Source organism: Salarias fasciatus, chromosome 16, assembly GCF_902148845.1.
Source record: "Salarias fasciatus chromosome 16, fSalaFa1.1, whole genome shotgun sequence".
Classification (NCBI taxonomy): domain Eukaryota; kingdom Metazoa; phylum Chordata; class Actinopteri; order Blenniiformes; family Blenniidae; genus Salarias; species Salarias fasciatus.
In genome coordinates this window covers 1,165,184-1,186,812 of record NC_043760.1, presented here as the reverse complement: position 1 = coordinate 1,186,812, position 21,629 = coordinate 1,165,184, and the positions used below count along the sequence as shown (strand labels likewise).

The following is a 21,629-nucleotide window of genomic DNA, read 5'->3' as shown; positions in this document are numbered from 1 at the left end:
TCGGGATTCAGTGTGTTTTTTAACAGTTAAACTCATCTTCTTCATACATTTATTTCCCACGAAATACTAAAACAAGGTTAATAAGCCATAATCAGCCTTTACCAGTTAATATTCCACCTGTTCTCACTGAGCTGTTCGCGCTGATTCCAAACATATAAAGTAAATCATGTAGAAACTAAAGTCTGACTGTTTTAGAGACGTTTTCTCACCAGTAAAGTTCAATGTATTCTCATTACTTTTTCCAGAACGCTCCCTCCCAGTAAAGTTCTGTACCGTGGAATTATTGTTGGTAAAACTTTATAAAAGAAAGACATTTAAATCCCAGCAGACCAGAAGGACAGTGGCAGCACACAGTTAAAAACTAAATAAATAAAATGAGTGGATTTTCTGCAGTCGCTCGTTGTTGTGATCAGTTTTTATTCATCCCTTTCAAGACATTCACCGCTAAAACAAAGCAGAAGCAGAGGATTAGAAAAGTGTTGTAAAAGATGTTTGTTGTTATATAAAGTGTGTCTGAATGATTCTGCAGGGATCGGCCCGACGCCCCCCCACGCCCCCCCCCGCTGATATAACTGCTGCATGATGCACAGTCATCCTGATGAATCCACTTTATGCAACAGACAGAGTCACTGGAGGACACTCCTGAGCAGACGTCCCACTGCTGTGATCAGTAACTTTAAGTCGCTGCAGGCAGGAGCGCCTTTATCATGCCGGCGGCCGTAAACGTAAAGCGGTCCTCGCTCAGTCCAGCTCGGTCCCCACGGACTCCGTCCAACGGGCCGAGACCCGCCTGTCCCGGACCGCCGCTGCACTGCTGAGTCTGAACGCCATCAGCTGAGACGGGTTCGAGATTCTCATCAGAAACTTAGTCATTTTTCTACTTGGGGTAATTTCAGTCGATATGACTTTAAAACGTGCCTAAATGAAGTTCATCTCTTCACTGATTGCAGTTTTAAGTATGTTTTTCTAGAGAAACGATCAGAATTATTGATCCTGAAGTCAAACGAGCGGCCGCTCACTTCAGGGTTCGAGTAGTAACAAAACCTCAACCTGAACACGTTCAGTTCTCTTTCTAATAGGATGGTTTTCATCATTCGAACCGCAGCATGGAGGAAACGGTCCGGGGAAGAAGAGAGGAGAGCTGAAAGATTCAGCAGCCGCAGAATCTGAATGATTTCTGTCTTTTCTGGACATCATGAATGGATTCCATCACTTCATTTGATCTGTTCCTTCATGAAATACCCTGAAAAGCCGTATTGACACTGAAAATCAGAGGAAACTCAGCAGGTGGAGCTTCAGGCTGTAAAGTTTCTCCACCTGCCTCTCGGCTCTTCATACCTCCGACCACACCTGTCGCTGTGCAGCCCTCCGCCCTCCGCCCGCCGGTCACCTGCTCGGAGGGAAAACCAGGGAAAGGATTTATCTCACATGCATAATGACCCAACAGGACGGCGGCGCTGCTTCTCCTCCTCTCGTCTGTTTCAGTCCTGCTGTGAGGAACGTGTTCTCCGTGTGTTTCACCGTCTGTCGGCCGGTTCCGTTTGTGGACGAGTTTAGCCTCAGGAGCCACGTCTGGCTTTTCAGAAACTAGAATCAGTTCAGCTTTTATATACATAAAAAAGCACATGAGAAGAGCTCATCTCCCCAAAAAAGTGAAATGGCTAAAGTAACTATAAAAACAGAGGAATTAAAAAAATGTGTAAAGAGTCTGAAGAACTTTAAAGTCTAAATTAGAAATGCCCCCCCCCCCCCACCCCCCCCCCCCCCCCCACTGCGAGGGTTAAGAGTCAGATGATCTAAACAGCTGAAATTCCTCACAACTCCTAAAAGAGCCAAAGTGAACAAGCTTCTAAAGAGCACAGGTCAAAGGTCAAACTAACACGCATAAGATAAGGCTAATCCAGCTGAAAGAATGAACAGAATCCACTGAAACAGCAGCAACACGCGTTGCAGTGATGGTTTCAACACGTTGCAGACGCTCCCTAACCCTTTAACCCCCTAACCCTAACCCTATAACCCCCTAACCCTAACCCTAACACTGTAACCCCCTAACCCTATAACCCTCTAACCCCCTAACCCTAACACTGTAACCACCTAACCCTAACCCTATAACCCCCTAACCCTAACCCTAACACTGTAACCCCCTAACCCTATAACCCTCTAACCCCCTAATCCTAACCCTCTAACCCTAACCCTGCCGTGGCCGCCCCCCCCCTGAGGGCCCAGCCTCCCTGGGGAGGCGTGGCCTCTGATCTCCGGCTGTTCCCAGGAGCGGGTATGAAGCTGCAGCAAAGCATTTCGCCGCCGCCGACCTGGACGTGGACCTCAGTGGGCGGAGCTTCATGGTCACCGGAGCCAACAGCGGCATCGGGAAAGCGGCGGCGCAGGAGATCGCCAGCAGAGGTGAGGAGTGCCTGGACTCAGAGCAGGACGCCAGGGTGACCTCTCACGAGGTCAGCCCAGACTGACCCCAGACCAGAGTCAGATAAAGAACTGACCCTGAAACCTGAAGCCTGACCTGGAACCCTGAGCTGACTACTCTGAGCAAATAGAAGAGAAGTAGAATAGAATAGAAATGGCAGAAGGCTGGACCGAGGTGGCCATGAAGGACCCGGCCTTTGGGTTCTGCTGCGTTCTGCTGTGTTCTACTGTGTTCTGCTGTGTTCTACTGCGTTCTACTGTGTTCTACTGCGTTCTACTGCGTTCTACTGCGTTCTGCTGCGTTCTGCTGCGTTCTGCTGCGTTCTGCTGCGTTCTGCTGCGTTCTGCTGTGTTCTGCTGTGTTCTGCTGTGTTCTACTGTGTTCTGCTGTGTTCTACTGTGTTCTGCTGTGTTCTACTGTGAAGGGGGAACGGTTCACCTGGTGTGTCGGAACAAAGGCCGAGCCGAAGCAGCCAAAGACGACATCGTGCAGCGGAGTCAGAACCCGGTGAGGCTTCAGACGACCCCGGCGACCTTCAGGGGGTCGGTCCGGGTCAAGCTGTTCCCAGAGGGGAGTAACGACCTCTTCCGTCTCCGCCCCCCCAGAACGTGCACGTGCACATCGTGGACATGTCCAGCGCACGGCAGGTGTGGGAGTTCGCTCAGCGCTTCTCGCAGGACAATGCACTGCACGTGTTGGTAAGGCTGCCTGCGGAGCGCCGCCCGGAGCGGCGGTCCGGACGGCGCTCTGCTCCGGGCGCGGCGCTCCGCTCCGGGCGCGGCGCTCCGCTCCGGGCGCGGCGCTCTGCCGCCCGGAGCGCCGCCGGCTAAATCCAGCCTGTCTGCAGATCAATAACGCCGGCTGCATGGTGAACCAGAGGGAGCTGACCGACGAGGGCCTGGAGAAGAACTTCGCCACCAACACGCTCGGTAGGAGGGCTCCTTCCACAATAAAAGTCTCTCTTGACAACGTCAGCATTCAACAGGAAACTAGACAAGTGGAAAATGATCGATGTTGTGATTTTCTTCCTGAACGGTGGATCTCAGGGAGGATCCAGGATCTGGCTGCTGACACCAGATCACCACTTTGACTGAATCACATAAATTAACCAGTCAGTCTTCTGAAAAGGTTTCAGGTGTTTCGGTTGAAACATTTACGTTCTCTTCAAAGTAAGAGCAGCAGTCATGTGTTGATTCGAGCTCCAGCAGCTGATGGTCAAGCTGCTTCTCTCCTTCAGGTACCTTCATCCTGACCACGGCTCTGATTCCGACCCTGCAGAAGGCTGAAGACCCTCGAGTGGTGAGTCCAGCCCCGCCCCCTCCGTCCCCCCTCCCCCCCCAGCCCTCACACAGCCCCTCCTGCTCTGCAGGTCACCGTGTCGTCCGGCGGGATGCTCACACAGAAGCTCAACCTGGACGACCTCCAGTTCGAGAAGGGCGCGTTTGATGGCACCATGGCCTACGCTCAGAACAAAGTGAGAGCCGCGGCGCCCGCCGCACGGCGCCCGCTGCACGGCGCCCAGGGTCCGCTTTGAGTCCGTCACTGACCCTGTTTGTGTTTGTCTCGGCCCGGCAGAGGCAGCAGGTGGTGCTGACGGAGCGCTGGGCCGCTCTGCACAAGAACATCCACTTCTCCTCCATGCACCCGGGCTGGGCGGACACCCCCGGTGAGCCCAAAGCTTTCTCCTGACGGAACCAAAGACAGCAGACGTTCCGCAGGGCAGACTCACAGGAAAACAGATGTTCTGAAAACAGCAGGTGGTCTAAGGAACAGACTCAGAGGTGGAGTAAGGGAAAAAAGCGGGATTCAAACCGTGGTTCAGGTACGGGGTAGGGATTCAGTTCAGCAGATCAGGAGAGAGACGAAGGTTCACGAGTGAGAAAGGAAATAAGTATAGCAGTAGCAGCGAGCTAATAGAACCTGAAGCTGCTAGTAGCAGCGAGCTAATAGAACCTGAAGCTGCTAGTAGCAGCGAGCTAATAGAACCTGGAGCAGCTAGTAGCAGCGAGCTAATAGAACCTGAAGCTGCTAGTAGCAGCGAGCTAATAGAACCTGGAGCAGCTAGTAGCAGCGAGCTAATAGAACCTGAAGCTGCTAGTAGCAGCGAGCTAATAGAACCTGGAGCAGCTAGTAGCAGCGAGCTAATAGAACCTGAAGCTGCTAGTAGCAGCGAGCTAATAGAACCTGGAGCAGCTAGTAGCAGCGAGCTAATAGAACCTGAAGCTGCTAGTAGCAGCGAGCTAATAGAACCTGGAGCAGCTAGTAGCAGCGAGCTAATAGAACCTGAAGCTGCTAGTAGCAGCGAGCTAATAGAACCTGGAGCAGCTAGTAGCAGCGAGCTAATAGAACCTGAAGCTGCTAGTAGCAGCGAGCTAATAGAACCTGGAGCAGCTAGTAGCAGCGAGCTAATAGAACCTGGGGCAGCTAGTAGCAGCGAGCTAATAGAACCTGGAGCTGCTAGTAGCAGCGAGCTAATAGAACCTGGAGCAGCTAGTAGCAGCGAGCTAATAGAACCTGAAGCTGCTAGTAGCAGCGAGCTAATAGAACCTGGAGCAGCTAGTAGCAGCGAGCTAATAGAACCTGAAGCAGCCAGTAGCAGCGAGCTAATAGAACCTGGAGCTGCTAGTAGCAGCGAGCTAATAGAACCTGAAGCTGCTAGTAGCAGCGAGCTAATAGAACCTGGAGCAGCTAGTAGCAGCGAGCTAATAGAACCTGAAGCAGCCAGTAGCAGCGAGCTAATAGAACCTGGAGCAGCTAGTAGCAGCGAGCTAATAGAACCTGGAGCAGACATCCTGCTTTGAAACTTCCAGATTTTACTGATGGAAGTAGAACTCATCGAGAAGCAGGGTTTTCCAGTCGATCTTCTTCCTATATGAAGGAACGTAGAGGAGAAGGAATAAAGATGCAGAACCGTGACCTCCACTGGTCTTCTGTCCGCAGCCGTCCAGTCGTCCATGCCGTCGTTCCACGCCAAGATGCAGTCCAGGCTGCGGACGGAGGCCATGGGCGCCGACACCGTGGTGTGGCTCGCCGTCTCCGCCGCCGCCGCCAAACAGCCCAGCGGACTCTTCTTCCAGGGTCAGACATCACACACTTTGACCCTGATCAACGAGGAACGACAGCACGGAACCGTTCTGCGGAACGCTTCAGTGTCTGTGCAGAACTCGGAGGTCAGAGGTCATCTAGAGGGACTTCACAGCATCTGCAAAACACACTCATTCAGTCTCCTGTGATGGAGGGCCAGATGGGCGGGGGTGGGGGGTGGGGGTCCGTCCGGTCTGGATGTTCTCAGGAATAAACATGGAACCGTTTCTGATGAAGCTCTGAACTCTGACCTCTAACCGGGTCAGCAGGTGAAGCTCTTGACACCGTCGTGTTTCCGCCGTTCGCTCTGAGGCTTCCTGTCGCCCCGGACGCTCGCTCACGTCTCCGTCTTCCTCCTTTCAGACCGTAAGGCGGTGGCGACGCACCTGCCGCTCGCCGCCTCGCGCTCCTCCTCCCAGGACGACGACCGGCTGCTGGCGGCGCTGCAGGAGCTCGCCCTCAAGTTCAAACCCTGAGCGCCGGCAGGCTCCGCCCCCCGAACACTCCAGTGACCAATGACGGCCGAGGCTACGGCCTCCGGATCCGTCTCAGCAACAGCGGCTTCATCCAGACGCAGGAATGTTGTAATCTGTAGAAACTGTTCATGTCTAAACTGCTTTGTTTGGTTTCATCAAGAATAAAAAACGTTTCTTTCATCGCGGCTCGGAGGAGTTTTGAAGCCGGGTTGGTTCTGCTTCCAGTTCCTGTGAGGAGGTTTGTTTTGTTTGTCACATCTGAGTTTCAGACAAACGGTTGGAATCGTGCGGGTCTGTCCAGCTCCACCTCGCCTCCGCCCTGCCGTGACCGCAGGTCGCCTGAACGGAGCTAAAAGTCAAATGAACTGTCAACACTGTTCTGAGCTGTTGGGAAAAACATGCAAACTCCATCATGGAAGATCCCACAGAGAGGAGAACAGAGCGGCGAACAGAGCGGAGAACCGCCGGACGAGCCGGTGTCGCCGGAGACATGAGGCTGGACAGGAAGGAGACTTCGCTCGTCTTTATTTATCATTTACACAAAACAAACAGACGTCTGAAGAAGCGGGTTCTGGAGGAACCGCGTCTTTCAGCCTGTCACAATAAATTAGTGATGGTTACATGATTAGATTCAGGCTGACGTACCGCGACAGCCGGAGACGGACAGCCGTCCTCACAACCAAACGTCTGGAAGAGACAGCAGCGTGTGGACGTGTGAGACCCGGTCCGTCCGTCCCGATCAGCAGGCTTCTGCTTCACAGCAGCTAACGAGACATCTCTGTCTCTGAGGGACAGTGAGGATGGGACAGTCTGCAAGCAGTGGACAGACAGCTGAGGACCCGGTCAGCATGCAGTGGACAAACAGGAGGGACAGCTGAGGACCCGGTCAGCATGCAGTGGACAAACAGGAGGGACAGCTGAGGAGCTGCATGAGAGCTGGAGTTCAAAAAACACTGAGAGCTGCTGACTGTCAGGAATACAGTCCAGGGGACGGGGACGGGGACGGGATGGGACAGGGACTGGATGGGACAGGGGCTGGATGGGACAGGGGCTGGACGGACAGAACAAAGGCAGCAGTCTAATGAAGCCATGAAGAGCCGGTTGTCACCCTGGATTCACCCCGTCACCTCAGCTCAGCAGACGCTTGTCCTCACAGCAGGACGTCCTCACAGCAGGACGTCCTCTCAGGACGGGAGTCGGCTGAAAGGAAGACCTGCAGAGACCCGCCTGGTCTGAGCAGAGACCCTAAAGACCCTGACCCCGCGGCAAGGGGGTCATCAGAACTGATAACCAGCTCATGAGGCCTGCGGGCCAAGACCGAAACCACGTCCAGCTCTGGACACTGAAGACAAACCGTCTGCAGAGGGACGGCTGGACAGGAGACAGGCTGAAACGATGAAGTCTGTCTTTGTGGAGGAAGAACGGAGGACGAGGCGAGGAGGCCCGGGTCTACAGGAGAGAAGACCGTCTCCAGCAGGAAGCAGCCGCTTCTCATCCGTCCAGAGTGAGGCTGCTGTGGAAACAACTGCTGGACGGATATCCGCCAGAGACGCTCCGGCTGCTCCGCTGGGGCTCGCTCTCCGGACGTGTGTTTAACGCCACCTTGAGGCTGAAGCTGTCCCTGCAGGACTGACGGGGTTCAGGACGGCTGGGCCCCGTCTCCTGGCCGCTGGACGGGTTGGACAGTTGGACAGTTGGACAGCTGCAGTCCATCTGATCAGCGCAGGACGGGTGGAACTTCAGAGACAAGGAACGAACGCAGGACGGAAGGTTTGAGGGACACGAGGACATCTGGAGAAACATTTGGTCCCGGTGTCCCGGAGAGACGGCCGCTGCAGGCGAGGACCTGGAACCTGCTGGGTCCGGGTCCTCTCCTGCAGGAAGCGCCGGTCAGAGTCTCAGCCAATCAGAGTTCAGGGCCTGTTCCAGTCAGCCACAAACCCAGACCGCGTTCCCAGACGAGTTCACAATGAGACAGGAAGTCCAGACGTCCTCCTCCCGACGCAGGACCGCCGCCGCCGCCGGCTGGAGGCGTCACTGGCCGCGGTGTCCTCGGTGAATCATGATCAGGTGGTCCGGGTGCTGCTGGAGAGCCCGGTGGTCCCGGCTGCAGGCTTCAGGACACCACTGGAGTCATGTCCCAGAGCTGAGGACACAGAGGACAGCGGGTCGGGGGGGCGGAGCCTGTGAAGCCTGCTCTTCTGAACAGGCTGGTTTAAAGCCAGCGGCGCAGAGGAGCGCCCCCTGCAGCACAGAGGATGCAGAACACGCTCCACAGTGTTTCTGTCAGAACTCTGGACTCAGCAGAACCCGGCCGGTACCGCCATCGATATCTTATAGAGCACCAGAAGCCTCACGGCAGACTCCACGACGGCCGCAGAGGGCGGCCATCTTAGTACGGGAAGGCTGTGGAGTTTCTGTGGAACAAGGTGAGGCTGATCTCTGCGACGTTGATACTCTATTTACTGAAATTGTTCAATGGAACATCTTGAAGCACCATGAGGCAACTGCTGTGGCGACTCCGAGTTATGTCAGAATTGACTGATCAAGAGATTCACTCAGTTGCCTTTTATTCGTTTACTTAAAGCTGCTGTAAGCAGGATTTTGCTAGTCAATGCTAATTTTTCTGTGTTTTCTTTGGATTAAATGTTAGAGTATCCACTGATAACCTTTAGGAGTGAAGTATAACTGCACTGCCACCAGGGCGCAGCGTTTCCCTCTGTCTCTGTTCTGAGCTGAAAAGGATTCTCCACCGCTCCAGGTATGTTTGACCAATCAGAAGAGCCCCTGAGACTCTATCCTGATTGGTCGAGGGGCGGCGCTTCAGCGCTTTGCTTCTCGTGAACGCGCATGAGGAAGTCCAGGCCCGCATGTTTACCTGCCTCGTCGGACATAACATCATCAAAACTCCCCGGAGGACACCGTCGTTTCGACTGGAATTCTTAAAAAAAGGCTTTGACTCCGGACCCGCCGGCCCCGCCCGGCAGCCCCGACTCCAGGTTTCAAATCGCCATCTTAGATGGGTCAAATCGCCATCTTGCGAAGGTAATCCTGCCTACGGCACCTTTAATTATACTGTGACTGTAATTCCATTATTTGACTTGAGGCTTTCTGAGCTCTTTTATACATTTTTACAAAGACTAATTCAATATTTTTTTTAACACTGTTTTCTGGTGCACTATTTCATGTTGAAATAATCTATGGGGGGACATTATACATAGCCTGGTAAACCAGCCCCCCCACTCCTCATCCAGTTTGGATGTGGAGTTAAGCTCAGTCTGGATGGAGCCATAGAAACTTCCTGCAGGGGGCGTCGGTTTCTCCTTTGACTGACAGGCACTTCAGCCAATCAGCGCTTCAAAACAATACGTCATCAAAATGCGTTAGCTTCTCTAAGGGTTAGCATTAGCTCATTAGCTCTAGCTTCTCTCAGGGTTAGCATTAGCTCATTAGCTCTAGCTTCTCTCAGGGTTAGCATTAGCTCATTAGCTCTAGCTTCTCTCAGGGTTAGCATTAGCTCATTAGCTCTAGCTTCTCTCAGGGTTAGCATTAGCTCATTAGCTCTAGCTTCTCTCAGGGTTAGCATTAGCTCATTAGCTCTAGCTTCTCTCAGGGTTAGCATTAGCTCATTAGCTCTAGCTTCTCTCAGAGTTAGCATTAGCTCATTAGCTCTAGCTTCTCTACACGCAAAGACAGGCGAAAAGGTCTTTTCCTGTCAGAACCTCTCCAGGCCAGACTCTGCTCTTGCTTGATTGTTGTAATTCTTGGTATTTTTGCTGTAACTTTACTGATTGCAGCTTTCAGGCGATGGTTAAAGCTAAAGTCTGTCATCTCCGATACGCGCAGCGATAGCGTCACTTCCGGTTTAGCCACCGGAATTCGCCAAAAATATTGAGAACAAAAAGCGGCAGTGCTGATTGGCTCGGCGTCGACCCAGACTGAGCCCAGCTCCAAAATCCAAACGGATGAGGAGTGGGCGGGGCTGGGTTACGAGGCAACATTATACATTCACAATAGAGTTAATAATGTGGAAGGTTACTGTTTAATGTTATATATTAATAAATATAATATACGCAATATAATGAGGTTCATGAGATTTAAGTATTTCTGAAGTTTCAGGTGGGTGAATAGTTTATCTTCAGCCTCCACTGCAGCCCTGCCACGTCTTAAAATATTCTCATACAAAACTAAAAATATGGACATGTATGGTTTGTCTAATTGAGTCTGCAGCGCTTGGCCCCCACAGTGGCAGGTGGGGAGTTTGACCGGGGCGGTACACCTGTCAAACGGTAACGCAGGAGTCCTGAGGCGAGTCAGGGAGGACAGAAACCTCCCGTAGAGCAGAAGGGCAAAAGCTCGCTCGATCTTGATTTCCAGTATGAGTACAGGCCGTAGAGGCGGGGCCTCACCATCCTTCTGACTTTTTGGGTTTTAAGCAGGAGGTGTCAGAAAAGTGACCACAGGGAGAACTGGCTCGTGGCGGCCAAGCGTTCATTAGAGATGCGTGGATGGCTCATTTTTCCATCCGCAACCGCTTCTTAAAATCTCCATCCGCCCGCTATCCGCCCGCACAAAAGATTTTTTATCAATTTTCAAAACCGAACCCGCCCGCCATCCGCAGAATAGCGTTTTGTTGCTTTTTTTATTTGAGTGCTTCAACCGCAACCCACCCGAATGTCATTAAAATTGTAATTTTTCGACACGTCATCCGCCCGATCCGCGGTTATCCGCGGGCTCCGCGGGTGCAACCGCAATCCGCGCATCTCTAGCGTTCATAGCGACGTCGCTTTTTGATCCCTCGATGTCGGCTCTTCCTCTCATTGTGAAGCAGAATTCACCAGGCGGTGGATTGTTCTCCACTAACAGGGAACGTGAGCTGGTTAGAGCGTGGTGAGACAGGTTAGTTCTACCCTGCTGATGACGTGTTGCTGCAGTAGTAATCCTGCTATAAATATTTCTCAGTGTCAGGATTTGAACATGGAGCCTAATATGAAGAATATTAGGAATATTCAGGATATGATATAGATTTATTATATATATTTAGGGCCTGTCATGCTCATTCAAACATACTGTATGTCATCTCATTAACAGAGATTTGATGTTTATTACAAACCAAAGCGTTTGAACATCGGTTGAAATTTGAGCGAGTTACAGCTTGTTAAACGGTTCATGTCTCATCAGCACAACGTAATGAGCAGCGAGATTCCCCTACAAAGATGGCCGACCTCTGCAGACGTCCGACTTCATTGGCCGGCAGCGCTGACGAGGCATCTAGTGTTCTATAAGACATCGATGGTTACCGCCATGCGGGTCTTCAGGAGGAGCGGTTCGTTAAACGGCCTGATCAGAACAGAAACCAGAACCGGATCCGGACACATTCAGGGTCTTTTGGAAAGCGCTTGTCTTGGTATCTGTTCTCCATGTCGTGCCAACACTCATGCATCCACAGGGAGAACATGCAAACCGGGCAGTTTGTAAAAACAAGCAGCAGCTCCAGCAGGAGCAGCAGCTTCCTGTGTGGAGGCTGAGACCACTTCCTGCGGTGATTCTGGCGCCGCCGGCGGGCGCTCGGCTCCCGACTGACCTTGATGACCTTGTCGGCGCCGGAGGTGAGCAGGGTCCCCGACGTGGGCTCGTAGTGCATGTAGACCACGCTGTGCTTGCTGTCGTGGAAGGTGGCGGTCGGCGCCCGGCTGGAAGACAGGAGAGAGGAGGTTGGCGGACGGCGTGCGGCGGCGGCGGCGGCGGCAGCCATGACGGGCCTGGCGGGACTCACTCCTCGTCGCTGATGGACTCGTGGCAGCCGTCACACACGCGCACCTCAAACTCGAAGCCCATGAGGGGGATGGTGGAGCGGCGGGACGAGCACTTGCCGCACACCGCCCGGCCGCACTTCCTGCAGTGGTGCTGGAGACACGGCGGGACGGCGGGACGCCACACGTCAGCGGCGGGCGGAAACGTCCGGCGCCGCGGATCCACGGCCCCGAACAGTCTGAACCACTGCCCCGAGATAACACAGCCCCCCCCCCCCCCCCCCCGCGTTCTCTCTGGACGCCACAGGAAGACACGCCTCCTGTGAGTGTGTGTGTGTGTGTGTGTGTGTGTGTGTGTGTGTGTGTGTGTGTGTGTGTGTGTGTGTGTGTTTGCTTCTAATCTCTGTGAAAAACCGGTTTCTGTTTACAGAAACATTTCTAACGTGGATCTGAGGAAGTCTTCAGGCGGCGTTTCGTCCACCAGGCCGTCAGAGACGCAGCCGTGTGAGAGAAGCGAGCAGGAGGCAGCCAGGTGTGGCGAGGGGGGAGGGGCGGAGTGGGCGGAGTGGGCGGAGCTGTGTGTGTGTTCGGACGGCGCCGTACCTGCCGCAGGCCGATCTTCTTGCTGTCCCACATCTGCTTGAAGTTCCAGAAGAAAGGCTGCTCACACTTCTGGCAGGAGTCGCTGTCCAGCCACTCCGGAGTCTGAGAGGTCAGGTCAAAGGTCAGAGAGCAGAAAGCTGGTTCACGGGCGCCGCCGCGTCACCGCAGGGCGCCGCCGCATCCCGTTACTGAGTCCAGAACCAACCAGTTCTGAATGAAAACACCATCAAGCCTCCGAACAGCTGGACAGACGGGATTTACTGAGAGCAGGTCTACAACCGCCGATCAGGAGAGCCTCACAGCAACACACACTCTCACACACACACTCTGGTGCAGATGGCTGTGAGCCTGCGTGTGTGCGTGCATGCCTGTGTGAATGTGTGAAGGTGTGTGTGTGTGTGAATGTGTGTGTGTGTGTGTGTGTGTCTCACCTCCTGCCGCGTCACGTCCATGTTCCAGACCACGATGCTGCCGTCGGCGCTGCAGGAGATGAGCTGCCGGGTGTGGGAGGCGTAGCACAGACCCTGGACCTTCTCACTGAGAACAGAGCAGAGCAGAGGCTGAGCCGGCAGCCCCGCCGGAGGGCCGCCGGTTCAAGTCCCACTGCAGACACAGGCTCACTGTCCTCTGAGCGTTAACACGTTCTGGTCTGTTCTCCACTCATTCTCATGTTCTCCTGCCTCACAGACTCTTCTACAGCTGATCCGGTTCTCCGTCAGCCTCCGTCTGCATCGTGACGCGACTCTGACATGAAAACCCTTCATCCTGCGTAAACGTCAGGTGGAGGGACCGTCTGTCTGAAGGCCGCTGGGCGGCAGGCCACTGGACGGCAGGCCGCTGGACGGCAGGCTGCTGGACGGCAGGCCGCTGGACGGACTGCTGGACGGCAGGCCGCTGGACGGCAGGCCGCTGGACGGCAGGCCACTGAGCGGCAGACCGCTGGACGGCAGACCGCTGGACGGCAGACCGCTGAGCAGCAGACCGCTGGACAGCAGACCGCTGAGCGGCAGACCGCTGGACGGCAGGCAGCTGGGCGGCAGACCGCTGGGCGGCAGGGTGCTGGGTGGCAGGCCGCTGAGCGGCAGACCGCTGGACGGCAGACCGCTGGACGGCAGGCCGCTGGGCGGCAGACCGCTGGACGCCGGCCGCTGGGCGGCAGACCGCTGGACGGCAGGCCGCTGGACGGCAGACCGCTGGATGGACTGCTAGGCGGCAGACCGCTGGACCGACTGCTGGACAGCAGGCCGCTAGACGGACTGCTGGACGGCAGGCCGCTAGACGGACTGCTGGACGGCAGGCCGCTGGACAGCAGACCGCTGGATGGACTGCTAGGCGGCAGGCCGCTGGGCGGCAGACCGCTGGACCGACTGCTGGGCGGCAGGCCGCTGAGACTCCGCCCCTCTGGAAACCTGATCCATCTCATTCACCGGCTTGTTTCCGTTCTCCGTCTCACGGTGAGAACGGCGAGCTCTACATACAAACGTCTACATCTGGAGTCCTGCTGAGTCTTACTGGTGTCCCTGCAGCTCGATGGCCGTCCCTTTACGTCCCCCGATGTCCCACATGATGATGGAGCGGTCCGAGCTGCCGGAGAACAGAACCCTCTGGCCCGGGTCCCAGCACAGCGCCGTCACATGACCTGAGGCCGGGAGCACGGGACACAGGGACACAGGGACAGGGACAGGGACAGGGACAGGGAGGGACCGTTTGAGTGTCTCTGGGTTAGAATTCGTCTTTCTCTTCCTGTTTCTCTGCTTTATTTCTTATTTGGTTTTAAATCACTTCTTTCCGCGGTGGCTGAGTTCAGACACTTTCAAAATAAAAGTGGTATTTATCACGACCGCACTACTGAAGTAAAGGGAGACTTTATTCTCTCAACAGATGGATTCTTTCCTGTCTGACTGCGGCTCTGTGTTGTTTCAGTAGATGCTCTTCCAGCACAGCGGTTGGTGGTTCAATTCCCCATCTCACCCGGTTCATGTGTTAATAAGGTGTGAAGAAACCAATAGAAGAAGAGCAGTGAGGCATTGTGGGTCGGCGTGGGGAGCAGTGTGTGTGGTACCTGTGTGTCCTTTGAAGGTGGTCACCAGGCTGCAGCTGTCCTGCTCCAGCTTCAGGATGGTCACCTGACCCGACTGGTCGCCCACGAAGGCGTGCCGAGTCTCCACGTCGAACCTGCGGCGGCGTTAAGGCTGAACAGGAAGTAGGAAGTGGCAGCGATGCCCGGGTTCTCCGGACGGACTGACGGCAGAGCGGGGTGAACGGCGTGTCAAGTGAGAGAGCGCCGGCCGTTTCCCAGAATTCCCTGTGATGTGCCGAATCAGTCTCCAGAGAGGAAACGACACTCGGAGTGTCTGTGGCGAGTCTGGAGGAGGAGCCACGGCTCAGCTCGCCACAGGAAGGACAAACACTTCCTGGATCCTCTTTTATTCCTCCTAATTTCGTTTTTCAGATTTTAGAACCAGAACATCTTTCCTGGTTTCTCCTGGTTTGGCGGTTCTGAGCTGAGCGGATTAGTTTAAACTCACACTGAGTGGAAATCACCAAGCTCTGCGTCGCTTTGCCGTTTCTTCAAATAACCTTCCTGTCAACAGCAGGGCGGCGCCCGAAGCTCCCCCCGCCTCCGGGCGGAACGGCGGCCGTGAGGAACCGTCAGGAACGCAGCTGAGAACGACAGACGTCAACGTTCTGCTTCATGCTGATCGCTGCGATCGCTCACGTGACTGCAGCTCAGCGGCAAGGCCGGAAGCCGCCGCCGCCGCCGCCACCGCCGCCCTCAGCTGGCAGGATACTGCAGCCCCGACACCCAGGCGGCGGTGCGGTGCGTCCCCAGCGGCTGGCCGCTCTCCGAGCAGTGCCAGCTGAAGCTCCGGTCCTGGCCGGCGCTCAGGAGCCACTCCATCTCCAGCACCAGCAGCACCACCGTCACCCGGCCCTGGTGGGCTGCACACACACACACACACACACACACACACACAGACACACAGACACAGACACAGACACAGACACAGACACAGACACAGACACAGACACAGACACACACACACACACACACACACACACACACACACACACACACACACACACACACACACACACACACACACACACACACACACACACACACACACACACACACACACACACACACACACACACACACACAGTCAGAAGTCACAGTCCACTCTGGCTGGAAGAACATGCAGCCTCTGGAATACATTCAGGGTCAAAGGTTAATCAAAGAAAACGGCGGATTTCATTCTGACACACTTCCTGTTCAGGCCTGTTTGTGTTTTCATGGGATTTTTTTATTCCTCTTTAAATCCAAGTAAAGCTTCGCTCTGCTCTACAGTGACCATGAAAACGCCTGAAAACTTGATCCGGAGTAAAGTTTCAATCTGAATAAACCGGCCGGTTTATTCTCCATCAGGACCAGAATTCTATGTAAATCGTGACTTTATTCCAGTCGTTCTGCTCGTCCGCCGCCATGACGCCATATTCCAGGATGGCGGCCGGCGGTTCGACTCGTACGGAGACGGTTTATTTAACGGAGCTTCAGAAGAAATGGATTTAATGGAAAGAGCAGAACAGTGAGGACATTTTCAAAGCTGCAGCATCAAAGTTCATCCAGAAGAAAGAGAGAAAATCGCTTCGATTACTTCCTGGAGACGTCACTACGTCACGACCGCCGTCCAATCAGAACGCTGCACAGCCCCCAGAGTTAGAGAGGATTTAATCCTTCATTTTCAGGAATAGAATTCTGATTTACTGAGTCCGGAATAAACCCGTCCTCAATTAAAACAAGAGGTAAAAACTCTCAACCACTGCTAAATCTTAATGTGACCACCAGGGGGCGCACTTCAGCGTGCACAGTGAGGCGAGTCAGTTCAGGTGATCAGGTTTACAACCAGACGGACAAACTAGCCGACATTACAGATCGTTTCTACAGTTTGGCCAGGTCCTCTGAGCAGGATTACTCCTGGATCGACACATGACCAGCATTCAACCTTACCAATCCGGTCTCTGGACACCCAGGACCCTCCAAGGCCTCGCCATCCCCCATTCACCCATTCACCCATTCATGTTCAACAGCTGCGGAGCGTCGCTCACCTTGGTAGGTGAGCGCTGGAGTCATTTTGTTGTAATCCTCTGACAGGATAAATTCCTAGAAGACAAAAAAAAGTGATTATCTTTCACCCTCCCCCACTGAAAGAGTCCAAGAAAATGCCTGAGTGAAAATAAAAAGCTGTCAGAATGCTGAGAGGTAAAAGACTCCTTCCAGTGAAATAAATGATTTATTTCTATTACACTGAACCGCTGTGAGTTCACTGCAGGTCAGTAGAAACAGCAGCACTTCCTGTTTGGTGCTGCGGGACACGTCACCACAATAAGAGCAGCTGTTACAATTTAACTTCTCATTTCAGTCTCAAGCTTAAAAAAAATAAAAGTTGAGCTCTGTTAAAGTGTGACGGCGCTGAGAGGACGAGTCACAAAACAAGCATGGAGGCCGAGCCACCGGGTCCGTAGCCATGGCGACAGCACGCCGGTCAGATGCTGACAAAGTCTGGATGGACGGACGCGTGAAGTCCAGAATCAGGAAGCTTCCAGGAAGCAAGAAAACTGCTGAAGCAGCAGGAAGAGCAGGCCGAGGCAGAGGAAGGAGCTCAGAGAAACAGGAAGCGGGACGGCGGCGCCACTCACACAGATCGTCCCCGCGTCCGTCCCCACCGACAGCCTCCTGGTCTCCGGGTTGAAGGACATACAGGAGCAGGGCACTGCAAACGAGGACAGCAACATCAGTGAGACGACAGTCCACCGTCCTCCAGGGTCCCGTCAGAGACCCCGGCTGAGTCTCCAGGTTCCGGAACCCGGAGACGGCTCCTCTGATGGACCAGAGCCCAGAGCAGACAGGAAGAGACGCTTCATCAGCTTCAGCTGCAACAGAGGACGCCGTCCTGTCCGAGACGCTTCAAACAAGTCCCTGCTCCTGGGCACCAACTGTCACCACCTGTCCTCCCTGGACGCCACCTGTCCTCCCTGGACGCCACCTGTCCTCCCTGGACGCCACCTGTCCTCCCTGGACGCCACCTGTCCTCCCTGGACGCCACCTGTCCTCCCTGCTGTCCTCTAAAAGCATTATGAAAGGAATGATAGATTTAGTCCTCGTCACTTGGGTGGAACACGTGTCCTCCGTCCAATATGAGCTACAACCAACGCACTGCTGAAGAAGACCCCCCCCCCTCCGCCCCCCCAGACAGAACTGTGAGAAGTGGAGTCATTGCACTGATCACACTGACTGACTTCACTGTTCCAGGAGTGACTACAGGAAGTAAACATCAGTCCAGAGCCTCACAGAAACCTTCCAGGCGCTGAATCGGAGAATCGGCCCTCCATAGACCTGCTGCATTAGAAAAGGTCAAAGTTCGTCCCCCGACCTCGGTCTCAGCCACAGTGAGTCCTGGTGGGAAACGCGTGACGATCCGAGTCGGACTGATTCATCGTGTCTGCAGTGACGGCGGCGAGCGGCTCACCCCAGAAAGAGGAATGAACCACTTCCTGTTCCCAGAGGCAGCGTCAGTCTGGACAGTCAGCTGACGGGCGTCACATGACCCCTGTCTTCCTGTGGATCAGCGAACGGAGACACACGGCGTTCTCACCTGTCATGGTGTGGAACACGCTGGGCCAGTACTGACCGCCGTCCCTCTTCAGCCACACCCGGACCGTCCTGCGGGGTCAAACAGACGGAATCAGACCCGTGTCCCACGAAAGGAGCTAAAGTCTCCATGTGGGGCGTTTCAAACCACTTCCTGGTTCTACACTCCGTTCAGCCTCCCAGAGCGATGTGGCACTTCTCCTTCAAACCACTGATCCACGTTATCTCCATGTAGGAGGTTCATTTCTTTGCAAGGCGAAACACAAACTAACGTCTTTGGAACCTGTTACCATGGAAACGGCTGCAAACGTTCTGAACCCCGGACTGCTCCAGTGTGCCGACAGCAGCCGCCCTGCCGGGCTGAGGAGGAGCTGAGGAGGAGCTGAGGAGGAGGTGTGCAGGCTGGTAAACCGGCCGTAACATTATAACCACCATCCAGCAGAGCCAGGTGACCCAGATGAACACTGACCCCCCTCCGGAGTCACAAACCTCACTCAGCACCTCCCCACTGACCCCAGATTGTCTCCTTATCGTCAGACAGCAGGTCGACCAGATATCTGGGTTTCAGCTGAGCGGAGAGCAAACAACCTTTGGCCGAGCAGGCCAGCAGCCCGGGGAGAAACCAGCCAGAAAGCTGCTTTTCTACAAATACGTATTTAAAGAAAACCTCCTGGATGGTTTATCCGGGGTTTCGGTTTATCTGCATCAGCCCTGCGAGTCCCGCATTAAATACTGATTATTATTCCTGGATCCTGCTGTTTCCCTGTTTTCCGTTAGTGTCAGCTGACACTACAATAAAACAGGTTTGAAACCTGGACCCGTGAATATCCATCCCCATTCCTCTCACCCTGGACTGGAGCCTGGAACCAGGATCCAGGAGCCTGGAGCCTGGAGCCAGGAGCCTGGAACCAGGATCCTGGAACCAGGAGTCTGGAACCAGGAGCCTGAAACCAGGAGCCTGGAACCAGGAGCCTGGAGCCTGGAGCCAGGGGCCTGAAACCAGGAGCCTGGAACCAGGGGCCTGAAACCAGGAGCCTGGAGCCTGGAACCAGGAGCCTGAAACCAGGAGCCTGGAACCAGGAGCCAGGAGCCTGGAACCAGGAACCTGGAACCAGGAGCCTGGAGCCTGGAGCCAGGGGCCTGAAACCAGGAGCCTGAAACCAGGAGCCTGGAACCAGGAGCCTGGAGCCTGGAACCAGGGGCCTGAAACCAGGAGCCTGGAACCAGGAGCCTGGAGCCTGGAACCAGGAACCTGGAACCAGGAGCCTGGAACCAGGAGGCAGGAGCCTGGAGCCAGGGGCCTGAAACCAGGAGCCTGGAGCCTGGAACCAGGAGCCTGAAACCAGGAGCCTGAAACCAGGAGCCTGGAACCAGGAGCCAGGAGCCTGGAACCAGGAACCTGGAACCAGGAGCCTGGAACCAGGAGCCAGGAGCCTGGAACCAGGAGCCTGAAACCAGGAGCCAGGAGCCAGGAGCCTGGAACCAGGAGCCTGGAACCAGGATCCAGGAGCCTGGAGGCAGCGCGTGGCGGCGGCGGCTCACCTGTCCTCCGACAGGCTGATGACTCCGTCCTCTTTGGGGATGATGACCGCGGAGCTCACCACCTCCTGGGAAGCCTCGATGCGGCTCAGCAGACACGGCTTCCGAGCCTGCGGCTGCGGCTGCGGCTGCGGCGGAGCTTCTGCCGCCATGAGCTGCTGGTGCGCCAGGCTCGGCTCCGGGGAACATAACCCACCGCGGTCCGGCGGCGGGGGGCTGACCGGGGGGCTGACCGGGGGCGAGCGGGGGCGGGGGCTGCTAGCTGCTAGCTGGCTGTCAGGCACGCGCGCTCCCGTGTGTTGTTATGACGGCGCGAGCTGCTGCCAGTCAGCTGACACTCACACACTTCCGTTTACCAAAGTAAGAGCGGCACCGGAAGTGAACATGACAATATGTCGGTTGTACAAATATCTTTCCATGGTATTAAAGTTTGTTGGGCGCAGGTCGTCTTCTGCCCAGACGGGTTCAGAGACAGGCAGTGTGTCATGTTGAGGAAAGTTGTCCTGTGGTGATCACTTTTAATGTCTTATGTTGTACTGCATTTTTGTGTGGTAGAAAACAGATTTTTACTGAGGGATTATCGTTCATGTTCACAATCAGTCACGTTTTCATCCATCCATCCATTCATCCTCTAATCTATTAACTCATCAATACACTGATCCATTCGTCATCAGTTCATTCATTCCCGGGTCTCAGGGGACTGGAGCCGTCACAAACTCTGGGAGAACATGCAGACTGTCGCCCAGTATTTGAACTCATGACCTTTTTGCTGTCTGTGTCATGTAATTGCATGCGCAACCAGTTATGCATCCATGTCACATGTAGAACTGAATGAATTAATGAATTAATGTGGGACACTGCATATTTGTGTGTGCTGCAGATTTTTATAAAGGAATCATCTTTCATGCATCATTTTTAAGACTGGCTGTCGAAGAAGATGTCCCTACTACTCTATCATTACTGACCCTTACTTACTCAAATAACAAGACTCGTACAGCACTCAGTACTCCATGGTTATGTTAACCATCAGCAGAACACCTTCTGTCACAACAGTCATGACAAAAGACAAATCAACAAAAAAATTTAAAAATAACAATGATTTAAGCATGCGCAGCGAACACAAACAGGATAAATTCTCTGTATTGCTGTAACATACATTGAGCACAAACTCTTGACGGTTGTGCTTGAATATTCTAGGCAACTTCACAAATTTCACTTCTATAACAGAAAGGAAATGAGTTTACTGTACAACCAATGGCTATTTCCTGTCATGACTTTCAAAGTTAAATCATCCCTTATATTTACTTTTAAAAACATTTCATAGAAGGCTCATCTGCAGACACATTTAAACAACAAAATATTTAAAATGTTTTTCAAGCAGGACTACCAATCTGCAACGATGACAATGTATGTCAATTAAAAACTAGACTCTTTTATTGCAAAGTTCCATGATCACAAAGGGAAAAGGGTTTTCTTCAGTTTAATTACAGACCAATGAAAAGATAATGTGGGACAAACATTTCCAGCATATGCTCCTAATGAGCACATCCTAAAGAGTTACATTCAAACTGAAATGTTTACTCATCGACAATAGGTCCAAACAAGAGTCGTCTCCTCCTATCAAATTGCAGAATCTGATGTCAAATGTTTTTATGTCAATATTTGCACATTTGTGGGAAACCTACATACCTCTCTGCATGTTGTCTCAGCGTTGCAGGAAAAATGTCAACACAAGTGCAACCACCTGCGTGGTTTTACTGTGAAAAATCTGCTCGTGACACCCCGGAAAATGAAGTGCATGTGTGTTTTACTCAGCAGTCCATCAAACAAAGGGCAGCAGACCTTCCTTCCTCCTTCGTGCTGTCCGGAGACACCGGGTGGTCTCCTCTCATTTCTGCGGAAGTGCTGCTGTTTTCCAACCAGCTGCAACATGTAAATTGTTGTTGCACAATCGTGCACGTCTGGACCGAGTGTTATGAGTAGACTGCCATCATGCAGGATGATGTGTGAGGAATGAAATGACCGTGTGCATGGCCGTAGTCAAAAAAAATAATGTTTATGACCAGAACTGAGGCGGAGCAGCAAGACGAGTGGAGTTG

At 53.8% G+C, this 21,629-nt stretch overlaps 2 protein-coding genes across 2 annotated transcripts in view; one reads left to right on the top strand and one right to left on the bottom strand.

Moving 5' to 3' along the window:
• dhrs12 (dehydrogenase/reductase (SDR family) member 12) overlaps positions 1–6,172 on the top strand; it is a 6,616-nt gene extending 444 nt beyond the window's left edge. The window contains exons 2-10 of the mRNA XM_030112752.1: positions 2,270–2,403; positions 2,847–2,929; positions 3,028–3,120; positions 3,270–3,351; positions 3,660–3,721; positions 3,792–3,896; positions 3,998–4,088; positions 5,363–5,500; positions 5,870–6,172. Coding sequence (XP_029968612.1) covers positions 2,270–2,403; positions 2,847–2,929; positions 3,028–3,120; positions 3,270–3,351; positions 3,660–3,721; positions 3,792–3,896; positions 3,998–4,088; positions 5,363–5,500; positions 5,870–5,982 — 901 coding nt within the window. The 3' untranslated portion in view covers positions 5,983–6,172. The remainder of the gene's footprint in view (positions 1–2,269; positions 2,404–2,846; positions 2,930–3,027; positions 3,121–3,269; positions 3,352–3,659; positions 3,722–3,791; positions 3,897–3,997; positions 4,089–5,362; positions 5,501–5,869) is intronic.
• A 318-nt stretch (positions 6,173–6,490) lies between these two features.
• Positions 6,491–19,829, bottom strand: wdfy2 (WD repeat and FYVE domain containing 2). Its single transcript, XM_030112751.1, has 12 exons — positions 19,534–19,829; positions 17,996–18,063; positions 17,040–17,113; positions 16,449–16,503; positions 15,131–15,281; positions 14,401–14,513; positions 13,851–13,977; positions 12,770–12,875; positions 12,339–12,440; positions 11,759–11,889; positions 11,567–11,675; positions 6,491–8,128 (listed from the first exon to the last, which is right to left on the bottom strand). Exons 1-12 carry the CDS (start codon positions 19,680–19,682, stop codon positions 8,099–8,101), a joined length of 1,215 nt encoding a protein of 404 aa, XP_029968611.1. The 5' UTR covers positions 19,683–19,829; the 3' UTR covers positions 6,491–8,098.
• Positions 19,830–21,629: the final 1,800 nt, after the last annotated feature.